The 23,509-nt window shown below is 40.8% G+C and overlaps 1 protein-coding gene across 1 annotated transcript; it reads left to right on the top strand.

Moving 5' to 3' along the window:
• Positions 1 to 1,110: 1,110 nt before the first annotated feature.
• Positions 1,111 to 21,098, top strand: LRRCC1 (leucine rich repeat and coiled-coil centrosomal protein 1). The gene is made up of 19 exons (XM_054167360.1): positions 1,111 to 1,177; positions 1,377 to 1,582; positions 2,273 to 2,338; positions 3,092 to 3,259; positions 4,800 to 4,982; positions 5,088 to 5,275; positions 6,013 to 6,212; positions 7,497 to 7,680; positions 8,001 to 8,149; positions 9,274 to 9,478; positions 10,678 to 10,817; positions 12,284 to 12,485; positions 13,693 to 13,878; positions 14,913 to 15,087; positions 16,280 to 16,443; positions 17,268 to 17,476; positions 17,677 to 17,814; positions 19,549 to 19,684; positions 20,860 to 21,098. The coding sequence occupies exons 1-19, from the start codon at positions 1,119 to 1,121 to the stop codon at positions 20,980 to 20,982; spliced, it is 3,081 nt and encodes a 1,026-aa protein (XP_054023335.1). The 5' UTR covers positions 1,111 to 1,118; the 3' UTR covers positions 20,983 to 21,098.
• Positions 21,099 to 23,509: the final 2,411 nt, after the last annotated feature.

The raw sequence follows: 23,509 nt of genomic DNA, 5'->3' as shown, positions 1-23,509 counted from the left end.
GTTGCCAGAGTAAGGAGAGGCAATGACAACATTCCTACAAATCTAACAAAACCTGGCATTCTGGGAATAGTACACTAGGACGAGCATTACAGGGGCAGGAATGGGTAAATCACAGCTGATTAGACCACAGGGGGTTTTCAGCCAAACTGCTTTTCTTTTTCAGTGTCTAAGGGCAGAGTCTTCTGAAGCTAATCATAAATATTAACTTCCCAGGTTTTCTGTAAGATGTCCAACTTCTCCCTCTGGCTGAGAGGATAAATTGCCACAGTCTATATGATTACCTCAAGCTCTCATGTGTCAGCGTCTCCTGCCTCACAACCATGTACTCAATACCTGTTCACATTCACTTTGATGATTATTATCCAGAGACTCAGCTGCAAAGATAAATGATTCCAATAACCTAGACATGTCTATAAGACAAGCCTAAAATTCCCCTGATATGTGATGCAGAATGAAAGGTTGTATCATCACCAAAATAAAATGCCAAAGTACTGCAATTTTTATAGTCAACAGGGAACAAAGACATTTATTTTGAGTGCCAACTACTGAGTTCTCTTTGCTGGTAAAATGAGGTCAAGTACTATCTAACAGCTGTGGTCAAAAGCTGATACCTCAGCTGATCATTTAAAGTTCTCCTAGCACATAGGATTTTCCTTTTAATTTTCTTTCAGAATTGTTTTCGCCTCCAGTATCAAGCTCGTCGTTATCAACTATCACGTTCGGCTGAGGTTATCATCGCGGGTGTCTTCAGTGACAGCAGTTTCTCTAGATTTAAGAAAGCAAGCAATACAGAACCCAGCTCCCTTGCTGGACACAGCCCGACGGCAGCGAGGGCTCGGCCGCGCAGGCGGCTCAGCGGCCGCGCAGAACCAGTCTCAACGCTGCCCCGCGGCGGGCAAGCAACGACTTGGCTGGCAGCCGCCACCGTGCTCCCAGACACCCAGCCTCCCATACCGAAGCTGAGCCGGCACCGCGGAGGAAGGCGGGGAGGCGCTGCTTTGCGGCGGGGTTGTCGTGACAGGTTTGCGTCTTAGCCGTAAAGCACGGCCGTTGTGGCCGTTGCGGCCGTTGGGGGACGTTTTTAAGTGCAGCGGCGGTTCGTGTGGGACACCCACGGTATGGCGGGGGGCCGCTCCATCCCCGGCGAGCTCAGCCTCATGGATAAGGGCGTCAAGAGGTGAGGAATTTGTCGTAAGGGGCAGGCGGGGCAGGGTCCCCGCTGCAGCGGGCTCAGGGCCCTGGGCCCAAGGTGTGGGGTGATGATGAGAGGCCGCGGCCGTGGCGGGGCTGAGGACCGTGCTGGGTAGAGGGGCCCGGGAATGAAGGTGCCCGGCTGTGAAGCTGCCTGGCTGATGGCAGATACCTTTCCTTCGCAGCTTGCTGGAGGTCTCCCTGAGCTCGGACTTGCAGACTCTCAACCTGCACAGTAATTGCATCGCCAGAATCGAAGGGCTTAGCCACCTGCGTTATTTGCAGCATTTAGATCTGTCATCAAACCAAATCCACCGGATAGAGGGGCTCAGTTCCCTGGCTAATCTGCGAATACTAAGCTTATCCTGTAACCTGATAACAAAAGTGGAGGGTCTGCAATGTTTATTTCTGTCCTTCAGGCAAATCATAAATCTTCTCCAAGAGTTGTGTTAAAGCTTTTTGTTTCTTTGTTTGTTTCCTGGAAAGTATGCGTGTAGTTGAGGTTATATAAAGTTAGTATGAGCTACCAACCATCTTACTGTCTAAATTTTTGAAAGAGTAGATATAGTCTCTGTAGGCTTTATTGTAGAAAAATGCTTTAAAAACTGTTTTTTTCTATTATTGTCATAGAATCACAGAATGGTGAGGGTTGGAAGAGACCTCTAGAGGTCATCTAGCCTAATCTCCTTGCTAAAGATCTTTCACCTAGATGAGGTTGCCCAGAAACACATCCGGGTGGGTTTGGAATCTCTCCAGAGAAGGATATTCCACAACTTCTCTGGACAGCCTGCTCCAGTGCTCTGGCACCTTCCCACTAAAGAAGTTTCTCCCTTCAGTTCAAATAAAACCTTTCTTTTTTGTGGTTTGTCCTATTGCTGGTCACCACTGGAAAGTGCCCAGCCCCATCCTCATGACCTTTAGATATTTGTATGCATTTATAAGATCCCTTCTCTTTTCCAGGCTAAACTCATAATTTTTAGTTATTATTTTTAAAGGACTATTTTGCTAATTTTGATTTGATGAAACTGAGCATTCTTCTCAAAATCTCTCTCTTTTTTTCCCCTCCCTTCATTTTCTTTAGGGCTGGAAAAACTCTTTAATTTAACTGTAGTGAATTTGTCATATAATCGCATACGTGATCTCTCTGGTAAGTGATTTTGGCTTGTGCAGTGCAATAAGAAGCATTTGCCTTCCTTTAATTTTGAAAATTTCACCAAAGTGTTTTTTCAGAAGTTTCAAGTAGTTTAGCTATTTGACTGAATAAAGCTACTAAAGGTGGCAGTTGCTTCTACTCTTAGCTTTCAAGCTTCTAACATGAAAGATTGTCCTGAACTGGAATTTATTGTATTTGGTGAGGCCAAGTTTGTTCGTAAAGTAGTACAGCAAATATTTCAAACTTGCTTCCAAAGTAAAAATTGAATAGTCTAGGAAGATATTTCCAAAAGATTATTATATTTCCTTTTTATAGGACAGAAATGCATCTTTGGATGTTACGTGGAAGGTCTAAATGTATTTGTTGAAGTGGTCAGTGTTCTAAGTGCCAAGCTGTAGAATCAAGGGAGTTTGTAACTGAAAAATCTAATAACAAGAAAAATGGTAACAGTTTTATTGATAAACTGAGTTATAAAAAGGAACCTCAAGCAAAACTATTATTTTTCCATGCTTCTCAGCAGTTAGAAACTAATCTATTTCTTTGAAGTTAGCTCTCATTACTAGCTTGAGCATTGTACTGCATGGTAGTGTACCATAGCTCATGAATATCTATAGATGAGGATATAGAACAGAAGGTGCTGGATGATTTCCAATTATGATCACTATTTTTCAGCAAGATGCCATTTGTTCTAAACCCCCTAGGATTGTAACAGAAGTCACTGGTTTGCATTTTTTCTGCAATTTTCAGGATTTCAGTGCCTTCATGGAACCAGTTACAGGATTAGCTGTATTGACCTGCACAGCAACTGCGTGAACAATATTAATCACTTACTAGAGTGCACAAAGGGGCTGCTCTGTTTGACAAGTCTGACACTGGAAAAAAATGGAAAAGGCAACCCAGTGTGCCACACAGCAGGTATGGAGCTCATGTTGGGTAGGTACTTTGTGCTCATTAGCCCAGTGCTAATCCTTAAGCTATGAGACAGCTTTTGAACCAGTAAGCCATTTGCAAACTGGCCAGCCTGCATAAGTCTAAATTCTGTCAAAATTAATTGGGTTTCCATTAACCTCCCTGCCTCCAGGCATATACTCAAAATTGTACTTCACTGTATGTTTTGATAAGCCTCAGCTTTCCATATTTAGGTTGAGGAAGGAGGTAGAAAAAGAGAGATGGGAAAAAGTATTGCAGAAACAGGAGGAAAGGAGTATTACTATTATAAGGTGGGTGAAGAATTTGGAGAATGAATGCAGAGAGATTGATCTATACAGAAAAAAGGGCAGGTGTGGGAAGTAGTCTGTTTCCTGCTGATAGAGACCACAAGAGGAAGATCAGTGCTATTAGCCTTTCCTCCTTTTCCCACAGCTTCAGCATGCGGTGACGCTGTGATGCCCTGAAGTAACTTTGGCATTTTCATCAGAATACCAGGCAGGGGTTCACTGGAAAGTGTGGGGACAAGCTGGAGGGTTGTGTGGCGACAAGCTGGAGGGTTATGTGTGGAAACATCCCCTTCAGGTGCCTTGCCTGGGGCTTGGGTTTAGGGGTTGGGGGTTTGTGACGTTTAAATCTTGCACCCTGAGTTCACACAAGCTAAATCATAGCCTTCTGTATTGTTGCAGGTTGTGTTTGTTTTCTCCCTTTGTGCATAAGAAAAGGGGAAATACACAGGCAGGTAGAAGGGGAGGATTGATACTTTTGGGACAACTTAATTTCATTACAAAGATCAGAAAGTAGGAATTACAATAATACAAAACAATAAACATCCCATGAGCATGTAACTGATACATGCAGTTCTTAAAAACCTGGGAAATAACTGAGGGAAGCCAAATAAGGTCTTAGGTAATGTTTTCAAAAGCACTCATAGAAAGTTTTACAGATGCTTTCAGGCACCACAGGAGCAGCAGCAGGAGTATTAAAGTCATCTGGATAGCTTAGTAAATTCCACTAGGTCTCTTTTGTAAGTGTTTACAGACCTCTTCATATGTCCCTTTCGGGTGGCACTTTGTTTTGAAGCTGCAGCACTCAAAACCCCAAATTCTGTTAATTCAAAGAAATTTCATTTTAATGCCTTATGGTTTCATACTGCCTTAACTTCATCGTTTTTTAGTGAATGAAATACCTAAGCCCTTTCAGGACTTGCCTTTCCACTGCATTTGTCTGTCCTTCCACTTGACAGAACAGTTTTGGTGCAGTACAATGATATTAAAAGGCTGTCTGTATGACTGCAGTGGTGGGAAATCCTTGTGCAGACCAGGACTAGGCAGGCAGCTTCCCAGCTGATTTGTTTTGTAACGTCTGTTGAAAACCTTGTCTGTGGGGAAATGTGAGACACTTGTAGATAACTCACTACTTTTTTTCTTCTATTAAAAATCCAGGAAATAATATAATAAGGTACCTAAAATACATTAGACATCTCCTTGGGAGAATAATTCAATTTAAATGTGGTCTTTTCCTCAAGGTTATAGAGAAACTGTTCTTCAGACATTGCCCCAGCTAACAGCTCTAGATGGGAGAAATATTTCCGGTGAACCAGTGGATCCAGCAGAAGAAAACTACTCAGATCTGCAATGTTTAGAAGACATTATGGACTGTTTGGTTTCATCTGGGCGTCCCTCATCCAAAGATCAGGTATCAAGAGTTTGTGTACTGATTTTAAAATGGATAAATCCTATTTTTGCATTGCTTGCAACACACTAACATTGCAAGGCTTGTCTTTCCTCTTGACAGAACATCGTTACCTTCCCAGTGGCGACACCCCACATTGACCAGGCACTGGCTCATTTTCGTCAGCGTAGAAGAACAGCAGTTGAAAGTGGCAGCTCCTCTACAGAGCTTGTCTCTTCTTCAGAGCCAGAGAAGGCTGAGCTTGACAAAATATACAGTGAAATGAGGATTAAGAAAATAGAAGATCAAATTTCACAGATACTGCAAAAGGTGACTGTTTTTTCCTCTGTGATTTCACAACAAGTTTTGTTTGGAAAATGAAGTATACCTTCTGATAATGTAGAAGTTGGCTGGAATGTTTCTCCTGGCATGTATGTGCTGACCTCATGCTTATGTGTTCTTAGTAATTTTGAGAAACTGCAAATAAAATAACCCCAAGTCTTTAAAAGTGAAGATTTCACTTTGAATCACAAAAACTTTCATACTAAATGAAAACCATACTGTAAGGGACTTGGAGAACTATCTGATCGTATTTGATTTTGACTTTTATTAACCCTCAAGCTAGCAACAGAGGAACTTAACCAGGGTAAAATATGAAATGCAGCAAAATACCTGGATTATAGAGTTGATGAGTATTGACTATGCTAATAGGCCATGTGGATCTGATCAGGTTGTCAGGTGTACCTTGTGTGCTTGCAAGGCTTTTTTTTTAAGTGCTGCATTCTACACTTTGCACCAAGCTTCTATGCCCAAGGATATTAGCAGACTTCAGGTATTTGAAAAATGCACAACTATGTTCTTAAACATGCTCTTCTGTTGGCCTTATTTTATCTTTAAAACAGCAAAATGCGTTAGCAAAGGAGGAAAGGGTTGTTTGGAAGCAGTTGTTTACTTTTCTAGCAAAATTATTTTGTGTGAGCTTTTTCAAACTAGCACCTGCCTAAGCATTAGAAATGAGCCAATTGGAAATTGTGGAATGTCTAGATAAAACATAGATCTGTTTTTAGGTATCTGATGCCTCAAGAAGTGAAGCCCCTCCAAATGCTCTGAAAGCTAAGAGAGACATAGATCCAACTTCTGAGAGTGAAAATGAGAGTGGGAAAGAGAACAGAAAGATCACAAAGGGAAGCAAGATCCCTACATACCGCAGAACTGCCTTAGCTGCCAAGTGTCCTGCAAATCGTCTTAAGAACAAAATAGCTGACAGGTACCCCAATGTTTGCCATAAAAATCAAAATCAATTAAGCTGAGTATTGTCAAAGTGAATGTAGTTTGACTTGAAACACTTTGCTGAAAGCAGTAGGTTGGGTAAATTTGCTCTGTTAATAATGCTTTAAAAGTTATTAGCTACAGAGACTTCACTCAGTAGTTTCTCTATGTGAGCATTTTCTGTCTTTAGGTGGAAAAGGAAATTGGAGTGAAGTCTCTAAAACAAACACTTTCAGAATTCTAACAGCTTATATTTTCATCTTTGTTTTAAATTGTGGCAACAGAAGAATTCTCCACAGACAAAACTGAGTGAAAAATAAAAGATCCATGTTGTCAGACCAATGGCCAAGAATATAACTGTCCTTAGTTTGTGACAAAACTGAGAATGTCCTAGTAATTTGTTTGATTTGTGCAATAAATATTATAAGTGATGAATAGAAGATGATATGAGCAACACTATAGGCTTAGGAAAGAGTGGCTGGAAAGCAGCCCAGTGGAAAAGGATCTGGGGGTGCTGGGTGGATGGCCATCTGAACACAAGCCAGTAGTGTGCCCATGTAGGCAAGAAGGCCAATGGCATCCTGGTCTGTATCAAAACCAGTGTGTCGAGCAGGAGAACAGAAGTGATTGTGCCCCTGTATTCAGCCCTGGTAAGGCCACAGCCTGAGTACTGTGTTAGTTCTGGGTGCTGCAGTATAGGAAAGACTTTGAGCTCCTGGAGTATGCCCAGAGAAGAGAAATGAGGCTGGTGAGGGTGGAGGGCATCATACAAAGAGCAGCTGAGGGAGCTGTAGTTGTTTAGTCTGGAGAAGAAAAGGCTGTGGGGAGATCTTGCTGCTCTTTACAGCTACCTGAAAGGAGGTTGGAGTGAGACTGGTGTTGGTCTCTTCTCCCAAGTAACTAACAACAAGATGAGAAGAAAAGGGTTTGAGTTGTGCCAGGAGATTCTTAGATTGGACACTAGGAAAAAACTTCTTTATTGGGTGGTGAGGCATTGGAACAGGCTACTCAGGGAGGTGGTGGAGTCTGTGCCTCTCTAAAATTGTTTCATAGTTACCATAAAATCTTTCTCAGATAGCATCTTCCAGTATTACATATCCTTTTTACAGCTGAAGATGTGAAGTTAGCTGTTTTCTTCATGACCTGCCTACAGGTTATTTTATATGAGGTTTTGAACTCTGTGTAATTCAGCTTCTACACAAACTGTAAAATTTTCTCTGAACCCCATTACTGTTTAAACTGTACATATTTTTAAATATACCTTGATGTCCTGCTATTACAGGGAAGAGAAGTGTTCCTCAAAGAGTCCACGCTCCAGTCAGAGAGACTGTCACCTCAGTTCATCATCGGACGCACGAGACTTGGAAGTAGTGGGAAGAAAAGCTGAAATGCTAACTGGAAGACAGAGCAATGTAGAAAAAGTAGAAGGAATTAATTCACATGCTCCAGAGGAATCAACATACCGAGTACGTTTCACACCACGTAAAGTTAAATGCGAGTACATCTTCACCTGAGGCCGAGCACACGTCTCCTGGTGAGACGTCAAAATTGGGGATGACAAAAGTAATTGCTTGTAGATAGAACCAAAAAATAGTGGAGTTCTTGTAGTGTCAGCTGAAATAGAATTTATTTTATAATTTCCCTTTATGGCTCCTTTTGGCCTTTGCACTTTCCTCTGTGATCCATGAGAAAGAAGATCTACTCTATAGTTTTGAATGTTGTTTGACGTTTCTGGCTACGTTTGAATGTTTCCTAGTAAATTGATCCTTACCACATTCTTACTAAGGCATTGGTTCAAGAACTGGATCAAGAGAAAGAAAGGAGATGGAAAGCAGAGCAAGCAGAGAAGAAATTAATAGAGCATGTCAGAGAGCTACAGAAACAGGCAAAAGAAGAAAAGAATATCCAGAGCATGGCTGTATACACTACAGACAGGTAGGGAGACAGAATGCTGTGCTCTAAGAGCATGGGTTTTTATAATTCAAGACAATTCAATTTATAGGCTTAAGAAATGAGACTAGCTTTAAACAATGTGTATGGAAAACAATGCAGCAAGAAGTAGTTCTCAAATTTCTCTTGGTATTATCTAATGAAATTCCTTTCTGCAGCTTTCTTCCTGTTCTTGTCTGAGAACAGTCACCAGTCTGTCACCTACAATTCTAGCCATTGCTTTCCAAGCAATCTGTATCATAACTGTGCTTTCAGCTCCAGCTTTAGTAGCTGTCTCGTACCTTACTTGCAGCTTCTCATTCCCAGTCTCTCCACCTCTACATACAGTTTTATTTCCTGCACAGTGCAGTTAAATGAAGATGGTTCTGGCAGGCCAGAGTGGATGGCCTGCAACAGGTTGTGCAGGTCAGGTTATCATATCATCCTGTAGACTGTTGCCATCATCCTTCTAAGTTCTGAGCAGCATCCTTTGTTAACAAAGTTCTCCCTCCTAACAAAGCATTGTTTGTTGTCAGCTGCAATGGGAGATGTCTGCTCTGTTTCTCTTTTTATTAACTTGCATTTATCAAAGGCATTTTCTGTCTTGTAAGAAAGAAACAAGCCACACTCCTTTGGAGTTACCATCCATGACTGCCAGCAATTATTTCCCTTTTTGTCTTTCTGTATTAGGTTCAATTCTCTCCTTTATTTGTTACTATCTTGGGTAAGAGGCTTATTATGTTCCTTTTCTTTTGAAACAGATATGAAAATTATTAGAATATTTATGGATATTTAAAGTTTTCTGAAGCAAACTGTTAAATTACAATTGATACTATATGTTTTCATTGTACTATGCTGTACAAAGAAAAATAATGCTGGAGTGTCATTTCCTTAAAGACTTCTCTATGAGGTTGTCTCCAGCTTAGTTGCTTTTAAATGAAGCTCCATGTAGTAATGCTACATGTGACTTCAGTAAGATTTTACATGTTTTTAGTTTTACATGACAGTAAAACTCAGCAGAGAACAAGATACAGTGCTCCAACACTTACTAATGTCTTTTTGTTGATGTATTTGGCATCAAACGAAACACTAAAATGTTTGTAATCCAACTGTTGCATTTTCTTCCTCAGGTTAAAGCAATTGATACTGAAAGAGAGAGATGCTAAAGCAGGGCTGCAAGCAGATGTTGAGAAGTTGAAAGGTGAAACAGAAAGACTTACTAATGAGTTAAATGAGGCAAGAAATAAAGAAGCAGCATATAAGAAGGTCATACAAGCTTTAGAAGAAACACTGTCCAAGACTGAGACACAGAGATTACATCACCGAACAATTGAGGTAAGTGTTCTTCAGGAAAGGCTGCTACAGCCCTAGGTATTATGAATCACTAGAGTTTAGAAGAAAGCCTTGAGTCTGAGCTCTTCAAAATAAGGGCTGGGGCTTTTTTTCTGCATAGTAGTAGCAACAAGTATCCAGCAGAACGAGGGAGGTGAATCTCTCTCCTCTACCCTGCTCTTGTGAGACCCCACCTGGAGTACTCTGTTTAGTTCTCACGCCCCCAACATAGGAGGGACCTGGAGTTGCTGGAGTGGGTGCGGAGGAAGGCCGCAAAGATGTAGGAGGACTGAAGCACCTCCCCTATGGGGACAGGCTGAGAGAGTTGGTGCTGTTCAGCCTGGAGAGGAGAAAGCACTAGGGACACCTCAGAGCAGCCTTCCAGTACCTACAGGGAGCCTACAAGAAATCTGGGTAAGGGACTTTTTAACAAGGGCTTGTAGTGACAGGACAAGAGGGAATGGCTTTAAGCTTGAGGAAGATGGATTATAGTCAATATTAGGAAGGTATTCTTTACAATGAGGGTGGTGAGGCACTGGAACAAGCTGGAACACAGGAGGTTCCATCTCAACATGAGGAGACACTTTACAGTGAGGGTGACAGAGGACTGGAACAGGCTGCCCAGAAGGTCTCCTTCTCTGGAGACTTTCAGAACCCACCTGGATGCGTTCCTGTGTGGCATGCCCTAGGTGATCCTGCTTTGACAAGGGAGTTGGACCCATTGATCTCTAGAGGTCCCTTCCAACCCCTACCATTCTGTGATTCTGCCAAGAAACTTGTTTGTCTTCTGCAGGACACTTTCAGGTTCTGTATAAATTAAGTAAATTCCCTTAGTTCTTCATGAAAGTTGTGGGATTTGTGTTGTAGTAAGTTGAGCTAAGACTTAATTTTAAGCATCTTAAATTTCTGCATGTGTAACAAGATATGTGAAGCAAAAAAAAAGAAAAAACAAAAAAAAGGAAGAAAAAAACCCAAACACCAAAAAAATGCCTAAAAATCCTCAAACTCCTTCCTTTGTCCTGGGCCAGATGATATAATAAAATTCCATATACTGTTCTGAAAAATCCTGACAGCTGTGGTGTGTGCTGTAAACATGACGGCCCAGGTATCAAACTTCGATAAAGCTCCTGTTGCTTTGTGGTTTCTTAAAAGACATGAGGAATAAATCACAGTTCAGAAAATCTTGGTCATCTTCTACACAGATGAAACAGGTGCAAGAAGCAGAGCTGAAAGCATCAGCAAATGAAAGAGAAGTACAGTTACTGCGAATATCCTTTCGACAGCAGAAGGAGAAGGTAAAACAACTACATGAACTTCTTATACTAAGAGAGCAAGAGCAAAGGTATGAGATCTCTTTTCAGAAGCTAACACTAACACATGCTAGTCTTGCAAATGTATATTGGCAGAATGTGTTCTGCAGAGTGTGGGTGGGTATTTGTTTGGGTTTAGTTTTAATGAGAAAATGGTGTTTGTAAGAATGTAGGTGTCTTTCAGTTTTCTTGCTCACTTAAGGACTTCTTCAGATTTTGTAGATTCCTGACTCCGAAGTCCATGTAGGCAACTCTGTTTTTCCAGCCTGTCACATGTTCTTCACAGAATGTTGTTAGCTGTTGGAATGGGCTGCCCAGGGGAGGTGGTAGAGTCACCATCCCTGGAGGTGTTCAAGAGGGGATTGGACGTGGCACTTGGTGCCGTGGTTTAGTAGTCATGAGGTCTTGGGTGACGGGTTGCACTTGATGATCTTTGAGGTCTCTTCCAACCTTATTGATTCTATGATAGGTTCTTGTCTTATTATATGGATGAACTTTTGATTTTAAATGCTTGGTCTTCAATTCAGGAAGTAATCAGATAAAAATAAAATCACATTTGAATTATTATCTGAAGACCTGCCTATACCACAGTAACAGAAAGTGTTCCAAAAGAAAGTCAGCTTCTACAGGATCTTGCTTTAGGATGTGTGGGTGGCTTGTCTGGCTGTTTTCCTCTTTCCTCCCAGAATTTCTTTTTCTGGGAGAATATAGGAATGTAAGTTTAATCCCATTTAGCTAATAAATATGTGTACAAAGTAAAGCAATGAGAGGGGTGGGATACACTTGTGTATGTATACTTGTATGTGTGGGATCTCAATAAAATAAATTTTAGAAGGATGAATGTATTCAAGTAACAAGATAAATGCAGGCTTGGACGGGGACAATCCAGTAGCTCTGTTTTATGAGATAATGATTAGAAGTTCTGAAATCTCCAGAAGATGTCATGTGAAGGACAGAGGATACAGAATAGGCATAAAACATAGGGTACTTCTGCTTCAACATTTTCCTATTGGGATGCTTCCTGACAGGAAGGAGGCTTATCCTGTAGAACCCCTCTAGGTCCCCATCACTGCTGCTTCTCAGGTTTTGGGTCTAAGTGAGAATCAACAGGTGTTGGGGGAGGGTGAAGAGAATGACTACAAAAGAGGGTATCTGGCTGTACAGTGCTTTTCCTTGATCCCAATGTCTCTTCCAGATCTTTGTTAACAGCAAAGCAAAGAAATATAAACTAACATGAAGAGAGCAACTCACTCATTTGTACAGAAGTTTGAATTAAAAAATAACATTTTTAATTTGAGGGTTTTACCAGTAATCAGCACACTTTTCTTCATCCAAGGGCAATTGTCATAGAAGACTGAGATCTGTCTATGAAATTAAGGACTTTATCCCATTTGTTACATAATTTCTTATCCTTTTTAGGAAATACTAAGGAAATTAATTGAGAAGGCACTGTGAGGTACTGCTGTTCTTCTTTCAAGTGTATGTTTTGTAACTTCAGGAAAGAACTTGAAGCCCGAGTTGCTTTAAATGGACCTGAATTTCGAGATGCTTTGTCAAAAGAAGTGGCTAAAGAGCAGCAGAGACATGAGCAGCGTGTTAAAGAACTTCAGGAGACAATTAATACGTTAAACCAGAAGTACAAAGAGTTAGAAGATGAATTTCGTTTAGCGTTAACTATTGAAGGAAAAAGGTTTAAAGAGGTAAGGCTAACAGAACATTTCACAGAATCACAGAAACATTCAGGTTGGAAAAGATGCTCAGGATCGCAAAGTCTACCCCACTCTACAAGGTTCACCCCTAAACCATACCCCCAAGCACCACATCCAAACGACCTTTAAACACATCCAGGGTTGGCAATTCAACCACCTCCATGGGCAGCACATTCCAAGGCCTGAGTTATCTCAAGTTAGGTGGGGTTGCAGTTCTCTTAAAAGTGTTGGTTAGAGGTGAGGGGGGTTGTTTTGGGTTGTTTGGGGTGGGGGTTTCCCCTTGATCCTTAAGGTCTTTGCTCCAAAAACTGATGTAAAAATACTGGCAGTAGGCTTTGAAATTATTGGAATCAATGAATAGAACATAGACGCTGAATGCCAAGTTAGCCCTAACCCCCCCTGCAATTTAGTTCATAAGTGAAATTCTTTCTAATTTCTTTTGATTAACTTCAGTCTGGTAGTATTAATTTCTTTTAAAAGATGTTGACCTTCTGCTAGAAAATATTCAGTTATTGTAAAAGTTCTTGTGGTGTTTCAATATGGTTGTTATTTTATATATATGTAGTAGTGTCTCAATGATAAAAGTTCTTTACTCTTTGACATTTCAAAGTTGGTTTATCGATGTGCACATTGAAATCCAAATTCAAAACTTGGTTACTAAATTCCTTAGATAACTTACTGCTTGGTGATACTGTGGTTAGTTTTCACATTATTTTATAATGAAATAACATTTCAGATGCTTCACCCTCCCTTATCCTTGGGTTTCTTCATTTTAAATCAGTTGGATGCATTGGAGAAGAGGGAAAAGACTGGCTTTTTTTCACCCTTCAAATCCTTCTCCTGATAGGAAAAAAATTATTCTTCCAGATTTTAATGTCAATCCTAACAATGAGATTATGTCAAGGCATTTCTTTTCTTTTCCTAAGCTATGATTTTTCTGCTCTTTCAGATCCACCTATTCATTGTTTGGTTTGGTTTGGTTTTTTTTACAAATTCATTGCTGAGCAGAAACAGCTTTTTTTGAGTTGAAGTATCACTAACAAACTGGTACAAAATGAGTTTCTTACATTCACTAATTTCACCTGCTGTTGAAGTTTTGTTTCTTCCTGTATTTGAAATTCAGATGTCACTTGGGTGTATGTAGAGACACTTTTTACAAACACTAGCATTTGTCAATTTTTCTCTTGTAAAACTTCAGGTAAAAGAGGGTTTTGAGAATGCTGCTGCTGATGTAGCTGAACATAAACAAGCTCTCTCGGAGTTGGAACGAAAGGAAAAAGAGATGGCAAGTCTGATCCAAGACCTGACAAGTCTAGTGAAAGAACAGAAAGCAAAGATTGCAGAATTAACAAAATCAAATGAAGAAGCTACAGCAAACCTAAAGGTACTTGTTTCAAAATGTTCCAACTAGATCTATTAATTTTAGGGCAATAGTTCATCTATAAAAGTAACGTTTCCGTACAAGGTAAATTGACTGAGAGATGTGCATTTCCTCTTGTATTAAAACCTAATACTCCCCATCACCATTTATTCCTGCATCTTGCCCCTCCATTTCTCACACATAGTGCTCCTCATGTAGCAAAATCCAAACTCGTTCATGCCTCCTTCAGAGGTGCCCTCTTTACTTTGTGGGCACTTGCAGTTTGTATAGAATGGAATCTCTAAACTGAGAGTCTTTAAACCTGTGTTAATAGCCCTGTGCCCTTGTAAATTCAAAGTAATGGGATCTGGTTCTGCAGTGGTCATTACATGAAGGAAAATAAAATAGCCTCTTCTCCAGGCTAAACAATCCCAGCTCCCTCAGCCTCTCCTCCTTAGGGCTTGTGCTTGAGACCTCTCACCAACCTCGTTGCCCTTCTCTGGACACGTTCAAGTGTCTCAATGCCCTTCGTAATTTGAGGGGCCTGGAACTGGACACAGTACTCAAGGTGTGGCCTAACCAGTGCTGCGTACAGGGGCACAATGACTTCCCTGTTCCTGCTGGCCACACTATTTCTGATGCAGGCCAGGATGCCATTGGCCTTCTTTGCCACCTGGGCATGCTGCTGGCTCATGTTCAGCCAGCTGTCAATTAGTACCCCTAGGTCCCTTTCTGTTTGGCTGCTCTCCAGCCACTCCAATCTCAGCCTGTAATGTTACAATTTTAAAGAGGTTTTTATCGTGGCATTGCTAATGTAAGGTGGCTGTTTATAAATCAGCTTTACACTTCTCTGGGATTGAAGTATGTTTGAAGCAAACATTTGTGTTTCATTACTGGGAAGAGACATAGATAGAACCCTTTGTGCCAGGAGAATATTCCATGGTTAACTTAATTGGCAGTGGGTGAATAATTACTTTCCTATCAGCTTTAGTATTGATTTGCAATTTTGAATGTTTGTCTCAAAGGATCTTATTTTCTAATGTTCTTCATGCATACAGTGTCGAACTGGAGAACTTGAAACTGTGATTGAGGAGGACAAACAGAAAGCTGTTCAAGTTGAACTTCTGAAAAAGGAAAATGGAAAACTTATTTCTCAGCTGACTGCCCAGGAATCAGTGATTGATGGGTTAAAAATGGAAAGAAAAATATGGGGGCAGGAGCTGGCAGAACAGGGTAAAACAATTAATTATTGTATTTTTTTCCTTTTGCAGAAAAGATCATTGTGTTCACACTTTCAAATAAACACTCCCATGTAGCTGTAATCATGACTGTGCCTCTGGATCCATATTTGGTCCTACCCAGTTGTAAAGGTAGATCTTCTGTCATGTGCAGGTCATTATAGGAGTTAGAACAGCAGTTGTGGGAGTTATTGGAGAGTGGCCAGGCAGAAAGGGACCAGTTCTGGGGCCCTCAGTTTAAAGATGTTGAGTTGCTGGAACGTGTTCAGAGCAGGGCAACAAAGCTGAGAAGGGGTTTGGAGCACAAGCCCTATGAGGAGAGGCAGAGGGAGCTGGGGTTGCTTAGCCTGGAGAAGAGGAGGCTCAGGAGAGACCTTATTGCTCTCTACAACTTCCTGAAGGGAGGTTGTAGCCAGGTGGGGGTTAGTCTCTTCTCTCAGGCAACCAGCACCAGAACAAGAGGACACAGTCTCAAGCTGCACCAGGGGAGGGTTAGGCTGGATGTTAGGAAGAAGTTCTTTATAGACGGAGTGATTGGCCATTGGAATATGCTGCCCAGGGAGGTGGTGGAGTCACCATCCGTGGAGGTGTTTAGGAAGAGACTGGATGGGGTGCTTGGTGCCATGGTTTAATTGATTGAATGATAGGTGGGACTCGATCTCAAAGGTCTTTTCCAACCTGGTTAATTCTATTCTTTTTTTATTTGCAAATACAGTTTGTTTCCCAAAAACACCAATATACCATCATGTTGTACAAAGAACTTCTAACTATGAAACTTGGAAAATGAGGATTGTGGCATAGTGTCATGTAATGCTACGAGTCTAATGAGAAAATTTCAGTGATATATTGTTTTTTAAAAAGCATTCAGTGCTGGGCTCTTTTGGGTTGTTTTCCCCTGATTCACATGACTCAGCATCAGATTGTGGATTCTTGGAGACTGGCTGACTCTGGAAGACTGTAGACTTTTTATCACAGAGATTTTCAAAGGCTAAAATACAGACCCTCATTTCCTCTTCAGTGTTATGTACCTACAGATTTAAAGCCCAAATGTGTTTCCAGGGGGTGAAACGGTGATACTTGTTTTTTAAGGTGGTTCTCACCTTTATCTCCCTGCCTCCTCCAACATTATGCATCTTGAAGTTACACTGCAACACTCATTTTACAGATAAACATCCTATTTTATCTAGGCGCTCACCTTGCTCAAGATCGGGGAAAACTAGAGGCAAAAATTGAAGTTCTAACGAATGAGATTGAGGTGCTAAAAAAGCAGAAGGAACAGGACAGTGATACTATAAAAATTAAAAATAAAATAATGGATGACCAGACAGAAACCATTAGAAGACTAAAAGAAGTAAGTGGCGTGTCTGACAGTTTGTATGCTTGGCTAATATTTGATCTACAGTAAAAGTTGTTGTAAAAGCTGTAATGAAAGAGTTTACTAGTAAGCATAATCAGATAGTTTACCAGAAGCATAATCAGGCTGATTTCACTGGGAGAAGACAACAGCCTTGTATTAACTTGGTATACAGAGATCATACTTGGAATCTTTCACTGGACAATATTTCTGTAAAACCTTTTTGCATTGCTTCAAGGTATTCCTGATAATGATTTTGAGAGAGGAAAACTAACATGATTTTCCCTGTGTGTTTACAAGAGAAAAAAGAAATCTTTAAAGTTTGTTTCAGGCTTAATTTACAATGTAATTTTTTTTCCCTTTGTTCTTGTAAGTCAATATTTTAACAGCAGAGCTACTGTGTTTTGTTCTATTAATTGTATTGATCTTATCTAGAGACTTAAGTTTATTCATCAGAACAAATTTTACAGCATGTTATGTCAGTCAAGATTAGAAGCTGTATAAGCCATGTAACAATGTGGGCTCAGTGATTTGTGTAGGCAGAGCAAGTTGTTATATTAGAGTTCTAAATAACTTCTTTCTTAACTTTCCATTTCAGTTTCATGTTTTGATGTTGTGGGTTTCTTTTATCTGACTTCTTGCAGATGAAAATTATTTAACTGGCCATCACTTTACTAAGTCTTTTTCATATAAGAAGTTTGGAAGACCAACGTTCAAATGTCTGTCTCAGCTTGGTACTAGCATAGACCGAACAGATATTCTTAAAGGGTAAGGATAAAGTTAAAATGGAGTTTGTGTTCTGAAATTTTTATCTTCTGAAGGGCTTGCAAGAGAAAGATAAACAAATCAGAAAACAGCGGGAAGAAAATCTGGAAGCTCGGAAGTGTCTTCAAGTACAGTTGGATGAAAAGGCTGCTGAATTGGAAGAGCTGCTAGGAAAAATAGAAAGGCAAAATGAAAGAAAAGAGGAATTAAAGCAGCTGCTGGAAGAAAAAGAAGTAGAACTTGACGATGTTAAGAATGCACACAGGTGATGCATATAAGTGGCAATAATTCTTTGGGATCATAACAGTATGCAGCACTGCTCTGAAGTTATTCTCTGTTCAGAGAGTACCTGCTTGCTATTAAAACCCACAGAAATGTGGAAAAATTGAAATATGGAAAAAACTCTTTCTGCCCTCCTAAGAAGTGGTATCTCCATTCATTGTAAATATGTGCATTTTATTTCAGCGCGCTGAAAAAGAGGTGGCAAGGTAAAGGAGAGCTACTGAGCCAGCTGGAAGTGCAGGTTAAACAAATGAAGGAGAGCTTTGACATCAAAGAGAAGAAGCTGATTGAAGAGAGAAATAAAAGTCTTCAAACTCAGAGGTGAATGCTATAGTAGATTATTTTGTGCCTGCTCAGTTAGCATAGAGTTGCCCTGTTAATAGGAGTACAAAGATGCTTGATTATATGGTGACAAAAAGTGTAATGCCTTCCGAGTACTGTGTGAGCCCAGCTGATGCAGACTGTGTGTATAGAATTCTCGCTATGCGGGTGACTTGCTTCATGGAACTAGCATTCAGGAACAGCATTAATCATTTAAACTTCTTAGCTACGTTCCTATCTTTGAGAATTCTGGAGTCTACACTCCTTCCTCCCTAGGAAGCCCATCTGCCTCAGGGTGAGGAAACTGTCACACACATGACGGGGACTCTTCTGGAGTCGTCGCACATGCTGGCTGCAGTCACACCGTGAAGATGTTTGTGCACAAGATCCATTCTGGGTTTCTAGCAGGGCTTCTTTCAGCATGAGCCTGTAAAGCTTCTAGCTCAGAGCCAGGATGCACAGAAAAAGTTGGTTGCAAATCACAGGTCAGTCCAAGCAACTGTGGCTGGCATTTGGGTATACAAGAGAGACCACAGTCCTTTAGTAACATCTGTGCAAGGTGATTAAAAATACCTTGTGAGCTGTGTAGGAAATTGAGAACAGATCCTCAGTACTTGTAACAACAATACTAGTAAATATTTCAGTCTTCAACAGACAGTCTGTTAGTAAGTTACCTGTCCTTCTCTTCCTATACAAGTAGCAACAGGTTTTCAATGTCTTTTATTATTCCTCTTCTAGTGTCTTTTTTTTAGCAGTTAATAGTAAATATGAGATGATACAGAAACTCATAACCTAGAAAACAGTCAGGAACTTGGATGATACTTGGGTTTTTTGTATGCTTCTGGCATTATGGATAAGTGTGGTAGCCTGCTGCCTGTGATGAGCTTAGATTGTTTGTATGATTTTTACTGTGTTTTTTGGCCCTTGTTCTTAATTTTCTTTCTTCTTCCACCTATTTGTAAGAAAATATAAGCTAGTTAGTAAGACTGCGTATTTATCTAGCAGTGATAGCCACACTGTTGCTCAAGGAATTAGACTAGTATGACTAAGATTTCTTGCATTGTATCTTTTAATTAAACACTTCAGTTATACTTTTATATCAAGGAAGGTCATCAAAGAAAATACTTGGATGGATAAGTTTGGGGGGAAAAAAAGGCAACAAACAAAAAAGTCAAAGAAACAAAAACCCATCTCAAATAGTCAGTAGCACCAGGTTATGGAATTGTTGGAACCTGAGCAGTGAAACTGAAATTTTGTCCCTTGTAATTCTGGTTGGTTTCAAAATTTTGGTGTAAATAAATTGTACAGTGGAATAACTTGCCTTGCTTTCTGTTACTATGTATTTTAGAATTCGCCCCAAAAAGCAGAATTCACTTGGAGTCAAGAAAATGCTTCACTGCTGTGAAAGCAGATGCTTCTCTGTTTCTGTGAGACACAGGCTTACAGACCATTTACAGTTCCTTCTCAGGAAGCAAAAGCATAATAAGTAGATGTTTGAAAACAAGTGGTGTTCTTATCTGTGTTGACAGTAGCTAGTCTTTGCTGGTCCTTAAATCCTTCTGCTGTGAGGACTGTAACTAGAACATGCACTTAAGAAAACAGAACATCTTCTGATGATACCAAAATAATTGTGTTCAGGCTTATGTTAAAACCTTGTTGAAGGCAGGATTGGACAAAGCAAAATACTTCAGTTGTTCACAGAAGTGATTTACATATTTTTAAATCATTTTTCAGGATTGCTGTGGAAAAGCTTCATAAAATGGACAATGCTTTTAAAAAACAACTTGAGTCAATACTGGCAGCTCACCAGGAAGAACTACTGCGGATGACAAGTGAAAAGGAAAAGGAAATTGAAGCAGCAAATGAAAAGGTAATTTAAATACTGAACTCATGTTTGTTGTGTTTGCATTTTTGTTCTACAGCTGCTAAAGCAGTGGTGCTTGGAAGTCACCTGTGCATCTGTCTGGCTAATCTCTGGAGTGAAACAGCTCTGGTTTAGTACTCAGTCTTTGCACAGTAAGAAAATCCATAGAACTGTACCATCACAAAGGTCAATATTCAAGTGACATGAAGTTGCCTGCTATGTATCTATTGTTAGTCAACAACTAAACATTTCCTATTTTATACAGGCAAGAATTATGCCAGATAATCTATTTACCTCACTTACACTGGTCTTAATAGTTACTGTTCCTGTCATAACAGTATGGCAAACAGGACCAGGGAAGTGATTGTCTTCCTGTACTCAGCACTAGGGAGGCCACACCTTCAGGACTTAGTTTAGTTTGGGGCCACTCACTGCAAGACAGACAATGAGGTGTTGGAGCATGCCCAGAGAAGGACAACAAAGCTGATGAAAGTTATGGAGAACAGGTCTGGTGAGGAGCAGCTGAAGGAACGGGGATTGTTTAGTCTGAAGAAAAGGAGGCTGAGGGGCCCTGTACAACTACCTTAAAGGAGGTTGTAGTGAGGTGGGTCTTGGTCTCTTTTGATGGTAACAATTGATAGGATGAGAGGAAATGCCCCAGAAGAGATTTAGCTTGGACATTAGAAGAAATTTCTTCACTGAAAGGGTTCTCAAAAGACTGGAACAGGCTTCCCAGGGGGGTGGTTGAATCCCTGTCCCTGGAGGTGTTTCAAAGAAGCAGAGATGTACTGAAAGACATAGTTTAGCACCAGACTTGATAGGGTTAGAGGATGGTTGGACTCAATGATCTTAAAGGCCTTTTCCAGTTCAAATGTTTCTATGGTTCTGTATACTGCATGCTTCCTTGGTGTGACAACTGGTGCTTTTCCTGTATGGTGAGTATTTGATGTGTTTTGGTACATTACCAGGTATCTCCTAGCAAATGAATACCTTTTATTACTAAATTCTAGTAAATTCTGCTACTGCATCAGACGTCCAAAACCATCTGTTGCTCATTTAAACATAAGCAATGCAAGAGTGATATGCTTAACAGTGTTAAAAAAAAAAAATGCCAAAGTGGTATGGGTTTGGGTGTGTTAAGGAAAAGCAAAAATTCTGTTTTGCTCTGTGTGCTCTCTCAGGTTTACTGCGTTGAAGAAGAAATGCGGCAGCTTCTGCAGGAAACAGCGAACAGCAAAAAGGCCATGGAAAACAAAATCAGGCGACTTACAGATGCACTGAATGATATTCAACAAGATCTCTGAAGATGATGAACATACACACTAAAAATGTGTCATAACACCATCTTAAATTTGCACATTGCCATGCACTTTTCCCTGTTTTCTAAAGAGTTAAGTTCTTTGTGATGTATTTTGATGGTTCAGCTCATAATCAATGTTTTTACATTGTTTTAATAATAAATAGTTCTTTCTAACCTCTGGTTATTTTGAACTGCTTCGTTAAAGTGGGTCAAAAAACATGCATAGAAGAACAGCATCGTAAGAAATTAGGAGTTAGCATGTTGAATGAGAGGAGCAAAACAAGGGCAAGTGGTAGGGTATTGCACCTAGGTATGAACAACCCCATGTGTCAGTACAGATATGGGGCTGACCTGCTGGAAAGCAGCTCTCTGGAAAAAGATCTGGGATTCCTGGTGGACAACAGGATTACCATGAGCCAGCAACGTGCCCTTGGGGCCAAGAAGGCAAATGGCATCCTAGGGTGCACCAAGAAGAGTGTGGCAAGTGGGCTGAGGGAAGTTCTTCTCCCCTTCTACTCTGCCCTGGTGAGGCCTCATTTGGAGTAGTGCCCAGTTCTGGGCTCCCCAGTTCAAGAAGGACAGGGAACTGCTTGAAAAGGTACAGCAAAGATTATTAGGGGACTAGAACATCTCTCTTATGAAGAAAGGCTGAGGGACTTGGGGATTTTTAGTCTAGGGAAGACTGAGGGCAGATCTTGCCAATGCTTATAAATACTTAGTGGCTTGGCAGCCAGAGGATGGAACCAGTCTTTTTTCAGTGGTGGTCAGTGACAGGAGAAGAGGTAATGGGTGCAAACTTGAACATAAGAAGTTCCATCTAAACAGGAGGAGGAACTTTACTTTGAGGGTGGTAGAGCCTAGAGGTGGTTGAGTCATTCAAAACCCACCTTGATCCCATCTTGTGCAACATGCTTGCTTGGGCAGAGGTCCCTTCCAACCCCTTTCTGTGATTCTGTGAAAAGAAGGTTGGGCCTTTGCTTCTAAAACAGGAGAGTGAGGTTTTGCTTCACTGGGGTAAAGATTTTTGTAATGAAAGGTCCAAGAATTTACCTGAAAATGCATTTAATCTGCCTCTGTTGGTGAAGAATTCATGACTTGTGGCTTGTTTTGCAGCATAGTTTGGTTCTCAACAGCAATGGGTTTTCCACCAGGCTTTCAAAAGGTAGGAGATAACAGCTTCTTACAGAAGCTAATTATAAGCCTCACGTTAGTATGATTGTCCATCTCTCAGTGGAGACATTACCATCTCCACCAAACTCAGGTATTTATTTCATTCACTTGTCCTCAGAAGATCCTAAACTGTTACTGCACTACATCATACTCTGAAGGCTTTAGTACTGGAATGGTAAATAAAAAATAGTTATTAGTTGGTACGCTAGTGGAGCTGCTACTTCTCATCTTGCAGGAGCAGTGCTGACAAGCCACTAAGCCAACTTTACTGCCAGTGTGTTCAGAAGCCAGGCCTGAGCACACTGGTACAATCATGAGTGTGTTTCTGTGCCTAGCAGCCCCAGTAAAAGCACCAGTACTACTAAAAGGCCCTGGCCTTTGGCTAACTGTGCAAGCTCTGCTGGGCTTCTTACCCACTTGTTATGAGAACCTGCAGTGTGAACCAGAGCTTGGTATCTGCTGCCTCTTTTGAGCTGCAGCCCAAGAGTGGGATGTAACAAAAGCCTTGAAAACATGCACAAGCTGAAGGCGAAGGCCATGGCAGAAAAAACAAGTCGCTGGTGGTCAGAGACTGGTCTCTGACAAAGCACAACCTTGAAACCTGGGAAAAAACTGCTTTTGCTGTTAAAAAGCAGCAGCAATGAAGCAAAATAATAAACCAAACCAAAACCAGCCTAACAACTGCTCTGGAAGCAGCCTGGGAAAGCAACACCTCCCCTTCACACAGTAAGGTTGTCCATGGGTGGAGGTGAAGGGCTGGGAATTACCTGGAGACTGTTCAGTCTTCTAAAAGAATGAGACTGCAAAGTTATGGGAAAGGGCAGAAAGTAGACACCTACTTCAGTTCTGGCTCCTTACACCCAGAGCTTGCTGGCCATGGCCCCAGCCCCTAAGATCACCAAGGGCTGTAGCTATCTAGAGGGATCTGCTTGGTGGTGGTGGAACTGTGCTCTCACAGCTAAGGTGGGATATAGCTGTTCAGGACTGACTGCTTTGAATCCATGCTAGCTGTTGATAATACAAATTAATATATACTGGTAATGGTTAGCAAGGTGCAAGAACCAGCTCTGAGCACAGATGGGTTAATGAATGTCAGTCTGGTAAATTTCACTGCAAAGTTTAAAATTAGCCCAATTTATTGGTCTGCTGGCATCCCAATGATCTCTTCATTCCTTGACACAAATATATCAATGTCAGCTAAACACAGAAGAGAATGATTTCTCATTCTGACCTTCTGCTCTGCACATTCCTACTTCTTCAGAAGCCACATTATGTAAGAAAATACTCACCTGGAAAGCTATTGTGTAGTATTTAAATGGGAATCACTGGTGCAGAAAGGTTGCACCACTTCAGAGTGCTTT

Source organism: Dryobates pubescens, chromosome 14, assembly GCF_014839835.1.
Source record: "Dryobates pubescens isolate bDryPub1 chromosome 14, bDryPub1.pri, whole genome shotgun sequence".
NCBI classification, from domain to species: domain Eukaryota; kingdom Metazoa; phylum Chordata; class Aves; order Piciformes; family Picidae; genus Dryobates; species Dryobates pubescens.
The sequence above is the reverse complement of the archived record's forward strand: the minus strand, read 5'-3'. Positions and strand labels throughout refer to the sequence as shown.

Excerpts from the sequence above, each read along its gene's own strand:
- LRRCC1 (XM_054167360.1), top strand. The coding sequence starts at position 1,119 with ATGGCGGGGGGCCGCTCCATCCCCGGCGAGCTCAGCCTCATGGATAAG. Across the intron at positions 8,150-9,273 it reads GCTGTATACACTACAGACAG|GTTAAAGCAATTGATACTGA; the intron begins GTAGGGAGACAG and ends TTTCTTCCTCAG. Across the intron at positions 9,479-10,677 it reads TACATCACCGAACAATTGAG|ATGAAACAGGTGCAAGAAGC; the intron begins GTAAGTGTTCTT and ends TCTTCTACACAG.